This window comes from Haliotis rufescens, unplaced genomic scaffold (assembly GCF_023055435.1).
Source record: "Haliotis rufescens isolate VD_foot unplaced genomic scaffold, xgHalRufe1.0.p SCAF_4, whole genome shotgun sequence".
In the NCBI taxonomy this organism is placed as follows: domain Eukaryota; kingdom Metazoa; phylum Mollusca; class Gastropoda; order Lepetellida; family Haliotidae; genus Haliotis; species Haliotis rufescens.
The window spans coordinates 21,249,995-21,263,541 of record NW_025964112.1 but is presented as its reverse complement, the minus strand read 5'-3'; the positions used below and the strand labels follow the sequence as shown (position 1 = coordinate 21,263,541).

General features: G+C 41.1%; 1 protein-coding gene across 22 annotated transcripts in view; it reads right to left on the bottom strand.

Moving 5' to 3' along the window:
• Positions 1-217: 217 nt before the first annotated feature.
• Positions 218-13,547, bottom strand: part of LOC124132148 (tensin-3-like) — a 304,124-nt gene continuing 290,794 nt past the window's right edge. For all 22 annotated transcript variants that reach the window (XM_046495852.2, XM_046495848.2, XM_046495851.2 and 19 more), the window contains 4 exons: positions 12,096-12,264; positions 11,664-11,732; positions 4,579-4,623; positions 218-3,740 (listed from right to left, as the gene is read on the bottom strand). In XM_046495852.2, the coding sequence (XP_046351808.1) occupies positions 3,593-3,740; positions 4,579-4,623; positions 11,664-11,732; positions 12,096-12,264 (431 nt within the window). In that variant the 3' untranslated portion in view covers positions 218-3,592. The remainder of the gene's footprint in view (positions 3,741-4,578; positions 4,624-11,663; positions 11,733-12,095; positions 12,265-13,547) is intronic.

Here is a 13,547-nt window from a genome sequence, read left to right as displayed (position 1 = left end):
TGTCACTCATGGGCTTCATGTGACCGGCCATGATACAATAGAAATACTGTTCAAAGAAATCACATTCACAAATAGAATGTAGTGCTATGACAGTCCAAACTCTCATAACTTAAAACAGACTTATAGTCAAGGGACTAAGTATCACTAAGTGCAAATGGGCATTGTCTACATATTGTCATTCATTCCCAATCTGAAAGGAAAAGAAAACAAACAAAGATTTATACAAAGATGATTTATTCATAGTGATATCACTTCTCCGATGCAGTAACGGAATAGATAAACACTCCATCAGTTCCAACTACGAAGCTATTTTAAGATAGCAGTACTGTGTACATACATACATTATACTTCTTGGCCAACTAGAGGGTCGGTCAAACATGGCGACCGCCTCTGTGAGCTTTCTGCCCTCCTTCAGCCTTGGTAACACTTGGAGGGACAGAAACTAAAGATTGGGCTCAACCATTCAGTACACTTCATTCCTGTTGCCTTCACTGCATCAAAATTCAGAAATCACTGGCAACTTTAACAAGATTCATTTTACAAGTTTCTGATTTGACACAGATTGATAAGATTGTTCTTTGGACAAAGCTGATGCCCAATCTTTAGTGAAGCTTGTTTGTGGTTTTATTGACAAATATTTAAATCCTTGTCGTCTGGCCGCATGCGTATTATATATATCATACATCTAATATGTAATATTGTATGTTTCACAAAATTGGGAGACGTTTTTGAGATACCTATTGCAGTGGTTTGTAAGATCAAAAAGGTACTGTATATGTATAACATCTTTAGATTTTCTCAACATTGGATATGCCCAATTTCCCAGATCTGTTATTATGTCTGAACCACAATTTGGTTTGCCATTATTATCACGATATTTGGGAAGCATTACATGGAAATATCTACTGCAATAGTATTTCCCTCACCACTCATAAATGTCAGTAAAATTCACTATCCCTATTATGACCTATATTGTAATAAATATCTCTGTAACCTTCATCATCATGGAAGTAGGTCACATTGACCTAAATCAAGAGAACTAGGTAACTTTAACCCAACTTCCAATGAAATAAATCAACTTGACCCTTATGGCATGGAATCAGGTCACACTAAAAATTGATCACACTGACCCTACTACCTAAGAACTTTCATGGTGACCAAGTCACAAGGAAGTAGGTCACACTGACCTAGTTAACTGGCTTCCACATTCTGCTGACTGCATCATTGTCTGCCCTTGCCAACCACTAATGAATAACTACAATTTTGTTGAATAAATAAACGCCTTCTAACTGTAGTAAGTAGTAGTGTATATGTAATTTACTTTGAACAGGTAGCTTGTGGCATCACCGCTATTACATGGCACAGAGAAGATACAAACTTTAAATAAAAAGTAACTTTGGGGTTAAAAGTCGTCAATCTATACTTTGTTCTGACCATAATCTCAAAATATCAGATCCAAACTGAGTTAAAATTACATTCACCCAACCCAAAGTCACAGGTGGTGGTTTTGAGTGTGGCAAAGATGTGAATATTTAGTTGAAGAAATACCCACAAAAGTGCACTGGAAACGATGTTTGTCTAGGTGGAGAGGCATGCAACTGATAACTCTAATAAAATAATCCTGCTACAGTAAACTCAGGACAATAACTCAACCATGCCATCAGAACACAATGCTATAAAGAACCAACAACAATTAAGTTAATATAGAGCTATACACAGCTATATCATAAAATGGCTCACTACCGTAAAATCATGATCAAGTGATCACAAAGAGTGGTCACATGATCGATGATACCATTGCACTTCAACGAAGTCGGTGCCATCGATTACATAAATACACTAGATGCAAATATTCATCAGTAACAAGAAATCCATTTAAAGCAATGCTACAACCTTGAAACATACGTAAATATATATGTATGTATAATATATTACAGAAGCAAGCTCGGCTGCCTATATGGTGTAGTGTACGTAAAATGACCTTTCAACTTTGACCTGCATTACGAATAAGGCCACAATGATTTCAAACTAGTTATCCCATTCGAATGAAATGCCATGAACAATAAGCCCACTCCTCAAGGTCAGGGTCAGTGTTTTGCTCTTGCATTGTGGGTAGTAGCCACATCATTGTAGGTTAAGGTCATGAGTGTGTTACACGTTAGCATCACTCAATCGATATATGAACATATTTATACACAGACAGGAATCTAGTCAAGCACCTAACATGAGGCTGTACATTACAGACAATATCAATGTAATGTATAAATCAAGTCCATTTCACTACAGAAATGCCTACAGTAAATATATGTCCGGCCACAGTTACTGACCTGTATACATTGTTATTGCCTGGTAGTCATTTCACACTTACCTGTCAATTTCAGTCCATCAAGAGTGTCTCCCATAGAATGAGTTTAATAGCACCAATACATTGTGGAGACATAGCAGACGAGGTACATTAAGGTCAAACTCATTATAAGACTTTCAGCATACATTTCAAACATAAGGACAACAGTTTGCCCATTTTGTGGTTGTCCTTGACCTTCTGTCCGTATCTACATGACAACAACTGACATATATTTCACTTTCTACATGAGACAACAATATACAGAGAATTTATTCACACAAGAAGCTGGCATAGCCTTAATCTATATGTAGAATATCCAGTAACAAACAAACACAAGTCTACAATGTTTTTTTTAACTTACAAGATTCAAAATATATTACCTAGCCAAAACTTCTCGTATGAGCTTAAGTTAAACTGATCATACAGTACAAATATATATACGAGGTAAATAAACCGACATTTAGCACTTTAAATGACAAAAGGCAACGGATGGATAATATATTTGTACAATTTCGAGAAGGGCAGTTCCTTATCGGCTATCTGCCCTTTGGCAGTTTCTTTGGGGAGTTTAACCCTTCATACATGTTACTTGCATAACAGAATAGCACTTTTAGGGTTAAAAAGCTTAAATGCTTGATCATATACAACAATATTAGCCAAACTGGGGTGTTACAGCGAAATCAGCAAGGGTTCCCAAATTGTTAAAAACTTTAAACAACTTCTAGTATGTGTGAAAAATATCTACACAATTTCAACATGAATATCTCACCATACAATATGCCAACAAGTATATAGCACATGATGACCCCTTGGTTCATGGTTGAATCTAAACACTTCCGGCAAGGTTTGGGCCATGATATTTCAGCATGTTTTAGCAGGATATTACATACTTGCTCCAAAATCTCCTTAACCCTTTTCACATAACTTTCTGTTCACACCAAAAAGAGTTAAAATTTGGCAAGTAGGAAAAACAAACCAAGAGCAAAAAAGATTCTTTGAATAAAGTTCCCTTTACATAGATCTGCATGTGGAAACACCTGCACAACCAAATCTGCATCCTCCATGTGCTAATTGCCCTTGCACAACCTGTTCCTCATCAATACACAAGCCTAACAAAGCAGTCATGTAACAACCAAGCGATGGTAATATCAAATAAATTTCCCTCCAATGGCAATGAAAGACGAGTAGCAAGGCTAGTACACAGCTCGTGCTAGAGAATCTTGGAACCAGCTGTTGTCCAATCAGATCCTACGACTTAATCTTGCTTTGACCAATCATGATCTTCGTTACAAAGTTGACGATGGCTGAAGCGGGTTGTTCGGGATCCAGCTCAGCGAACAAATGACATGAATTGTCAGACACTCCACCCTGTTTCCTGGCTACAAAGCCAAAGATCCTGAAGAAGACACAAAACAGTATGCAAAGGGTAACTTAGTGGGTCAAGTTATTATTGTAATAGATTGAGTGCATGAGTAGGGTTTATGCCACTTTTGGAAATAATCCAGCCATATCATGGCATGGGGATACCCGGTATGGTCTTCACATAGTCTTCAGTTTGATGAGACAATGATTTAACCACTTGGCTATCCTACCATCACATATTATACAACGTACTTGCATCTCGGAATTACACATTCACTGTCCCTAGCGTATTAACAATGTTAATTAACAAGCAACATATAATCTGTAATTATGAGTTACGTGAAGGTTATTCTTAACATTAAACATATGTTTTTACTGAGAAAATATGGGTTTCCTGATTTCAAATGGCATTACTCTACTGTTGGAACAATGTTAGATAACAGTAACCTGTACAATAATATCAGGATACCATGAACAATGGATGACAGCTTCAATTATATGCCACCAAGCGTTCACATGACGTCACATTGCTATGGGCCATTTTGCAAGGATTGAAAACAAAGTAACAATTGCAATAATACTCAGTGACAATTATCTTACATTAATTTACATGTAATATAGTTTATCCATTCATAATAAGCTGACCCTAATACCGAAAATTGTCTGGATGGAAAACATTTACATATCGGTATGTTAAGAATGGGAGAGTTATCTAAGAAAGCTCACTTTTTTTTAGGCTGATAAAAACACAGTATCCAAGTCATATCTGCGGTAATTCCTTAACTGTTCTCTTATCTAGACAACTGAGGTCTGCACCGCAATATTCAATAAAAATATTTGAAACTATTATTTCAGAGCCCAGTTTAACTCACTTGGCTTCAACTTGCATCCCAGATACATCTGTTTCCCGCTTCCACCTACAACCAAACAAACAGGTAAGACACAGTGGCTACATACAAATTTCCATCTAGAAATACAAGGCTGCATCTGTGACTGAATAAGGTTTGTAACCATCACCAGTGTGACATTTAACGTGGGAGGAACCATTTAAGTGACACACATAAACCACTTAGGTGAAACCAATGAGCAGAGTAAGGTGCTGACACTGACAAAATATCAGCAGCAGTTACTATTTGAGTATCCCACAATTATATGAGTATTGTTTAATGCCTCTTTGAACAGTATTCCAGTTATATCACGGTGTCAACTAATGTGGGAGGAAAGCCCAAAATTATGCAGGTCTGACGTTCACCAGTTCAGTGAAACCCACAAGCAGTGATGGTCCTGACAAACCTAGAAACATCATTGGGGCAAACCAGAATTTGAACCTATGATCATAGATCCCTCCCAGGCACCCCAATCACAAATATAGTTATTGGTACCTATAAGAGAAACTATGCAGAGGGACACATCTAGCATCTTTCTGAGGCAAGGGAACTAACTGACAATAAGTCCTGTTCCACCCTTGCTGAAATAGGCTAATGCATAGTCCAATCAAAATCAAACAATAGTTATCATTGTGAATAATTCTAAGAATACCACCTCTATCACATCAGTGCCATAAATTCCTGTTTATGCTGAGAACCACACTATAAATTTTTATAAATTTTCAACAGACGTCCACTACACTGCCAACATATCCATAGTTGTGAGGGAAACCCTATCCCTTGCCAGAGGCGCCACTGCGCATGCGCAAGGCGGGAATCTAGTCACTTCTTTCAACCCATACTCTCATAAACTAGATGCAGATATTTGGGGAGGTGGGAGGGATTAATTCCTGATGTGATAGAGGTGGTATTCTTAGAATTATTCACAATGATAACTATTGTTTGATAATTCTTGTGAATACCTCACCTCTATCACATCAGTGCCAGTATACACCAGAGGGACCGGCGGGTTCTGGTATCTAGCATCCCATAGATATTTGGCTAGTGAAGTGGTAAAACCAAGGATTATATGCCAAAAGGGGTCTTAAACGGATGTGTCTAATAGTCTACTTACAAGACTTAGACGTATAGAATTTTCAAGGCGTCATGTGAAGGGTATATGTATATTCCCTTGTGATACTTAGACTTTTTAGTGACGTCGTTTCCTGTGATGACGTCATCTGTGACGTCACTTCCGGTGATGACGTCATCTGTGACGTCACTTCCGGTGTCACTATTCTCCCGTATCACTTATGACGTGGTTTACCGTAATGCCCTTTTGGATAGTGATATTTAACGTATCTTAACGTTTCTCCGGTGTGATGACTCCTATGACGTCACTTCCGGTGGTAATACATTAACCTTCCTATCATGTAGATTACCGTATATCACTTAATCCTTCGATCTCTGATTTCAGTGTTGACATTTGCCCTGTTTTACTAACTCAATAGCGCAGTCCAGTAACAAAGTACAACTTACCCTGAGTTCCTGAGGTACTTCTGAAATCTTCACCCCCCCCCCCTCTCTTTTCCCTTTCTTGGAAGAGGGAGGGAACAGGTTACTTTATTTGGTAACTATCACCTGGGGAGCCACCAAAGGCCCCAGAGTGTATAGTCCATTTAGATCGGTCTGTATGTCTCGTAAGTAAAAGTTTGAAAAAGTGTTGTGGGACTTCCACTGGCAGCTGGCCACGATTTGTTCGATGGATGCAGTATTCCATGTGGCTAGGCTTGTTGCCAGTGCTCTGATTTCGTGGGGTCTGCAGCTACCCCAAATCGGAGTGGAGATTTGTGCCGTTTTATAGCTATCTGTGATAGCTGTTTTTAGCCATCCCGCTAGTGCCCTTTGCGATGTCCTTTTCTGACGAGGGCTTGCAAGAGATAAATAGGCGTTTTCTCTGCTTTCTGTGGGGTTGAGTCGCTGTGATAAAATATCTCAAGGCTCTTATGGGGCAAAGCAATCTATCCGGGAAGTCCACACTTTTACTTAAGGCTGGAATTGTGTATTGCCGATGTCCGAGTGGGCCGAAGGTTGACGACTGGTTTTTGGCAATAAATTCAGGGAGCGATCTGAACGACACTGATTTCCATTCTTTGGTATGGGTTACAGTGGAGATGTCAATAGCGTGTTGTTCTGACACGCGAGCCGCCGTAGCCATGGCTAAGAGAAAAGCAGTTTTCTTGGAGACTGATAGTAATGTCGCACTACTCATGGGTTCATACGGTGCTTTCATCAATGCCGACAATACTATAGATAGATCCCATTTAGGAAAAGTACGTGGTACTTTTATATCTTCCAGGGCAAAAGACTTCATAAGTCGATTTAGTACTGGATGGGTACCTATAGATAGGTCATCGTGTTGTAATACTGATGACTGGGCTGATCTATATCCTTCGATAGTGCCGTGTCGTAAATTCTTGTCATTTCTGAGATGGAGCAAGAAATCGGCTACTATAGGTATCGTTATATCTCCATGTAACTGTTTTCCTCTTCTCCATTCGACGAACTTGTCCCATCTGTTATTGTATATCGCAGATGAGGTTGGTCTCCATGAGCTAGCCACTCTTCGTGCAGCTGATTCAGAGTAACCGGCTGCTTGCATCTTATGCGAGATAACTTCCAAGCGTGAAGATGGAGGTTGTCGAGGCGGCCGTAAAATATGTCCGTCTTTGGTTGTCTCAATAGGTCGGGACGTACTGGGAGTTTCAGAGGTACTTCTAGCAGCAGTTGTAGGAGTCTCGGAAACCAAGCCCTTTTTGGCCAGGCCGGGGCTATGAGGATTATGACACAGTCCGTTTCCTCTATTTTCCTCAGTACTCTGTCTAGGAGAGCCCATGGGGGAAATGCGTAAGCAAACATTCCCTTCCATTCCATGGAGAGCGCATCGACTTGGAGTGCTAGTGGGTCTGGTACCGGGCTGACATAGACTGGTAGTTTGTTGTTGAGACATGTGGCGAATAGATCTATGTTTGGACTGTCCCATACCTGGGTTATCCACTTGAACACCTCGGGATGTAGTGACCATTCTGTGGGTACTATCTTGTTTTTCCGGGATAGGTAATCTGCTAGTATATTTAGCTTCCCCGGAATGTGTCTTACTTCGATCTTGCAACTCACTGAGTCCACCAAGGCATATAAACATGTAACCTCCTTCAGTAAAGGCTGAGACCTTGTGCCTCTGTAGGTTAAATCTTGGATAGATGTGAGCGGGCATAGGCGAGACATCCACCAGCGTCTCGACTTGACGGCCTGATCGAGTGGGCTTGTTATCATGTGCTCTACTCTTGCATATCTGTCCTCTGTGGGTGCTGCTATGCCCCTTGTTGAGTAGAATCTTGCGCCTATGTAGGTGATGCCTGTGTGGGTACTAGCTCTGTTTTAGAGGGTGAACCAGGAAACCTAAGATTGTTAGTAGTGAGGCACACTGTGTTTAAACTAATTGCGCTTGTCCTGATCGGCCAATAGGAAATCGTCTATATACGAGAAGCCTTATGAGCTTATATGGGCGCAAACCGATGATGGGATTGGTGATCCTGGTGAATAACCATGGGGCTAAGGATATGCCGAATGGTAGTACCCTGAACTGGTATCTCTGACCGTTGACTGCAAAGTGTAGGTACCTGGAGTACTGGGGAGTAGAACCCGTGAGTGGTCTCTTGACTCTTTTAAGGTGCTGATAGCCCCTTGCTGAACTTGTGTAATCTTGGGTCGATGTCTGTGAGACCGGCTAGTTCGACTGGATTCGATGTGGTCGTATCTTTGATCTTCTGTAGTTCTAAATCGTTGTCCATTGGGCAAGCGATGTCGGTAGGGTCTGAAGGCATTTCCGGTGGTATCCCCTTCGGGGACTGCTTCTGCTTCCTCCTCTGCGAAGTGGGATGATCATCTTTAGCAGGAACTGTGCTTCTTGACGTTAGTCCGGTTGCTGATTGAAGATCTTCCTGCATCTTCAGAATGTGTTCCAGTGAGCTGTTGATTAAACCGGTCTGCTGTAGTGTCATCTCCGTGGGGTGTCTAAGTGTAGGCCTACGTTCTGATTGTTCGGGGTATGACGTTAGTAGAAAAGTTCAACGATGCTCGGCTGCTGTGCGCAGGGGCAACTTGTGTAATCACTCTTATTAATGGCAGGCATACCCAGTCTAACATTAAGTGCCGAAAGTAGCATTTAATGAATATTCGATTCTTGATGACGTCATCAATATATGACGAACAGGGAAGGGTAAGGAATTCTAGAATCAACTGACCGGTACCTCCTACCCGTCACGTTCTAACAAGGTCATCTTGGTATTTTGTCCTTGTATCTGTTTTAAAGGGCGGGCATTAGTTTATAGAGTTCTGCAATGATATGTTAATGGTATAATTATTTGGTCTATAATTAACCTCCGTAGTAGAATCCCCACTGTATAAAAAACAGTATTAGCAATAGATCCGCACCCCCTACTCGGGCTGTGCTGAGACTGGGTCATATGGCTGAGGGTAGCGTAATCCCGGTCGTCTGATCTACGACTGGCCGTGCGGGAATCACGTGTTCTATAACTGTGTGATAGTGACGTAACATCTCCCTCGCTTCTCCGCCCGTGTAACTGGACTGTGCGGCAGTATGAGATGGCGCATGCTTAGGAATTCTATCCTGATTAGCACGAGCTTTGTCAGTTCGTCTATCTTATGGCTAGAGGGTGAATGGTGTGTATTTCTGAGCATACTGCGATGCAATGTCCGTGATTCACGATCTGCCCTATGGTGTACGTGGTAGGGAGGTAATCTATCTCTTTTTGTTCTCCTGTGTCCTCATAATAATCAGATACAGCGTAGGCTTGCTTGTCTGCTGTATGAGGAAGTACTGCCATATTCAGCCTTATATCTCACTTAATCTCGTGCTTATCAATCCCCGTTTGGTCATGCCGGGTTTGTGCAATCAATTTTTTTTTTTTTTTTTTTTTTTTTTTTTTTTTTTTTTTTTTTTTTTTAGATTTTATTCCTGAGCCCTTGATTGCGTGCGCTTTTATCAATTATTACAACATTGAGTTGGTTAATTTCTCCGAATCCCTTTAGTTAAAAACCTGTGAGGTACATCTGCTCCTCAACTTTATTGGGAGATCCTTAGGTCTCTTGAATCTTGTGATCGACCCCTGTTGGCCAAGCCCGGGTTGTGCGACAGATTCTTTTGGATATGAGATTTCCGGAGACATTGATTGCATGCGCTTTTATCAATCTGATCGACCCCTGTATGGCCAAGCCGGGGTTGTGCGACAGATTCTTTTGGATATGAGATTTTCTGAGACATTGATTGCATGCGCTTTTATCAATCTGATCGACCCCTGTATGGCCAAGCCGGGTCATAGATTGCATGCGTGCGTCAATCATAACAGACATTGAATTTTGTTATTCTTTCCGTGAACTCATTTAAGTTAAATGGGGAACGCGGCAGAGGGTGAAAATCGTTAGTTTCTGTCCAAACTCGATGATCGACCGTACCAGACGTTGCCGGATGCAAGTTAGAGGCACTTTCTTTTTGACCGGTAAAATGCATCTGCTCCTCAACTTTTGGGAGAGTGGGATGAGCGACGGGGTCTCTTCTCCTCATAAGGTGAGACGGCGCTCTCGCGCGACACTCGCGCTTTTACGCTTTATACATCATTACAGACATTGAATTCCGAACTCAATTAAGTTAAAAGGGGGAACGCGGCAGAGGGTGAAGATCGTTAGTTTCTGTCCAAACTCGATGATCGACCGTACCATACGTTGCCGGATGCAAGTTAGAGGCACTTTCTTTTTGACCGGTAAAATGCATCTGCTCCTCAACTTTTGGGAGAGTGGGATGAGCGACGCGTTCTCTTCTCCTCATAAGGTGAGACGGCGCCCTCGCGCGACACTCGCTTGTAACCCACGTGATTAATATGGCCACCAAGAGCTTAATCACTTGTTTTTACTTGATGCGCTAGTAATCTTTGTAATCAGGATTGTTGATACATGCCTTGTAGAGCTTGTCAATTTTCTCCTTTGACAGAGGCTCGCAATAGCTGCACCTTGACTTTTGTGTGCAGTTGTTTGCATGATAGACATCTAGGGTGAGGGTCACCAGGTATCTGGTGTTGCCCACAGCCTGAACAGACGGGTGTCTGTCCTTGAGATGAAGATCTCATCCCACAAAACGTTTCTAACTAATTACTTACTAGAACTTCCGATCTTCTTATACCCCCGTTCTCTGCTTGTAGACTGCTCACTGCTTGTAGCCTATGAAGCTTGAGAAGATCTAATGTGCTTTGTAAGTGTGGAACTCAATCACGTGTACGGATGTGCAACAAAATATTTTCCTTGTTGTCATCTGGACACACAGGAAAGAAGTGACTAGATTCCCGCCTTGCGCATGCGCAGTGGCGCCTCTGGCAAGGGATAGGGTTTCCCTCACAACTATGGATATGTTGGCAGTGTAGTGGACGTCTGTTGAAAATTTATAAAAATTTATAGTGTGGTTCTCAGCATAAACAGGAATTTATGGCACTGATGTGATAGAGGTGAGGTATTCACAAGAATTATAGCTTAACGAAATCGACATCTGGATCATAAACAACATGGCTACTACATTCCGTTGATTGAAGGATTTGCACAGCATGTTTACTATCAAATGGGCGTCGACAGATAATTTCTAAATCCTTTCATGTGTTTAATGATGATGCTCACTTCGCAAGGAAAGACCCATTGTATTACAATAAAGATCTTGATTATCAATCAGAAGGTGGCACCATTCTATTTGAAGCAAATGCAAGTAATATAGTAGGTGGAATCTGAGTGGTCAGGAGGAAGGACGTAGAAGAGACGTAACTTGTAATAGCCACTGGTGGTGCTACGATCAAACCCCGAAATTCCAGCTTAGTTCAGCAAAGGGTAAAAACTGGACTTTTACAGTCATGTAACTCCCTTGCCTGGGGAAGATGCGCATTGAGATGACAGGGACTGCCATGTCCCCCAGTACTACATGACTAGACCCCCCTCTCAGTTCCCACTGATGATGCCGCCTGTAATGTACTTACTTCCTGCTATCTGGGTCCATGCCACAGAAGGTAACAGCTGAAACTGGGTAGTGACGACGGAAGAACAACCTGGAGGTAACAGATTGAGTGCATGAGTTAGAGAATCACAACAATGTTAAGTTTCGTAAAAAAACATCATATGCAGCATAATGAGGACAGACCAAGCAACTTTCATAGTTTCTGCTCTAGATGGCTGTCCAACCAAACAAGAACAGTTCAGGCAGTTGGACACCAAAGCCACCAAAGTAGTTTAACTCTACCCTGGACAGATAAATCAAGATATTTGATGTTCGTACATTTTACATCATTGTTGCATGCAAAATGTCCCTGTGTCAATTCCTTTATCAAGCAGCTTTGCCTCAGAACTAACAGCATTAATAACAGTTAACTGGAGCAAGTTTTATTTGTTGGTAGCTGAGCGTAAACACTCACTTCCTGTTGTTGTCCGTGAGCGTGATGCCCTGATTGGACACCTTGAAGTGCACAGCTGTGGTGACAGGGTTTGGGTTAGATTCCAGGGTGACCTTGAGAGCCCGAGCTATGGCTTGTGGTCCAGTCAGAGATTCCATGTCCACAGAGTTGATGAAGATCACATTGCATGCTACCAACACAAACACCATCACATCAATTCCTCTGCTTACTGCTTTCCATGATAAAACTCTTAAGTGTTCAACATTGTTCTTTATAGCAATATTGTATGCACAAATTCATGACAATACTTTTCATGTTTGGGTAAAGATCCTTAAGTCCACATGTTTGGGCGGCCATTTGGTCAAAAAATACAAAGTTGAAAAAAAGGACAATTGTACGCAATTAAGGTCAAATATGACGAATAAAGAACTAAATGTTACTACTAAAGGTCAAAATACAATATTAATAGTCAAATGTTACAATAGACGTCATAAGAAAAGAAAGAACAATGTGTACTAAAGAACGTTAGTGATCACGAAAGGACGTTTTCAATAAAGAACGTCAGTGAGCACGAAAGGATGTTTTCAATAAAGAACGTCAGTGAGCACGAAAGGACGTTGACATAAAGAACGCCAGATGGTGCTGAAATTTGTAAAACATTCCGAGTTTAATCGGCTTGTTCCGCCGTGTATATGATAACTGCATGCCGAGGTGCACAATGTATTACGTCATTCCTCGTGCACTCACCGTCTGACGTCACACATATAAATGTGGATGTAAACAAGCGAAATAAATATGGTTTGAAAACAAACGCTGGCGTCATAGATGAAACTCGATTTTCTTTATTTATGGAGAGCTATTTTTCCTAACAAATGTGTAAGTTATACATATGCATACAAATCCATTTGGTATATATATTTGTTGTTCAGATATTAGGCAGCATTTTGTTCGCACACAGTTTCCGAAAAGCTGTTAAATAAAACAAACTCTTGCACAACGTTCACTTTTCAGATGAAAATGTGCGTCTGAAACAAAACTCGGCATCATAGCACCCTCGTGTTGCACCAAGCATGAACAGTTATTGGATCTCTGTAGATGAATCCTAGTTTAGCGTTAAGTGAGTGTTTTTTGAAGATTGTACACAAAAAGCATGTACCAATGTTAGGCAGATGTTGGGTTACACAGTATACTGTATTTATGAAAAGGCCCTAAGCGGTGACAAAGCTTAACGCAACATGTTTATACACAATGTGTACATTATACATTATAAATACATGTATATATATATGTGTGACGTCAGACGGTGAGTGCACAAGGAATGACGTAACACATTGTGCACCTCGGCATGCAGTTATCATATACTATACACGGCGGAACAAGCCGATTAAACTCGGAATGTTTTACAAATTGCAGCGCCATCTGGCGTTCTTTATTGTCAACGTCCTTTCGTGCTCACTGACGTTCTTTATTGAA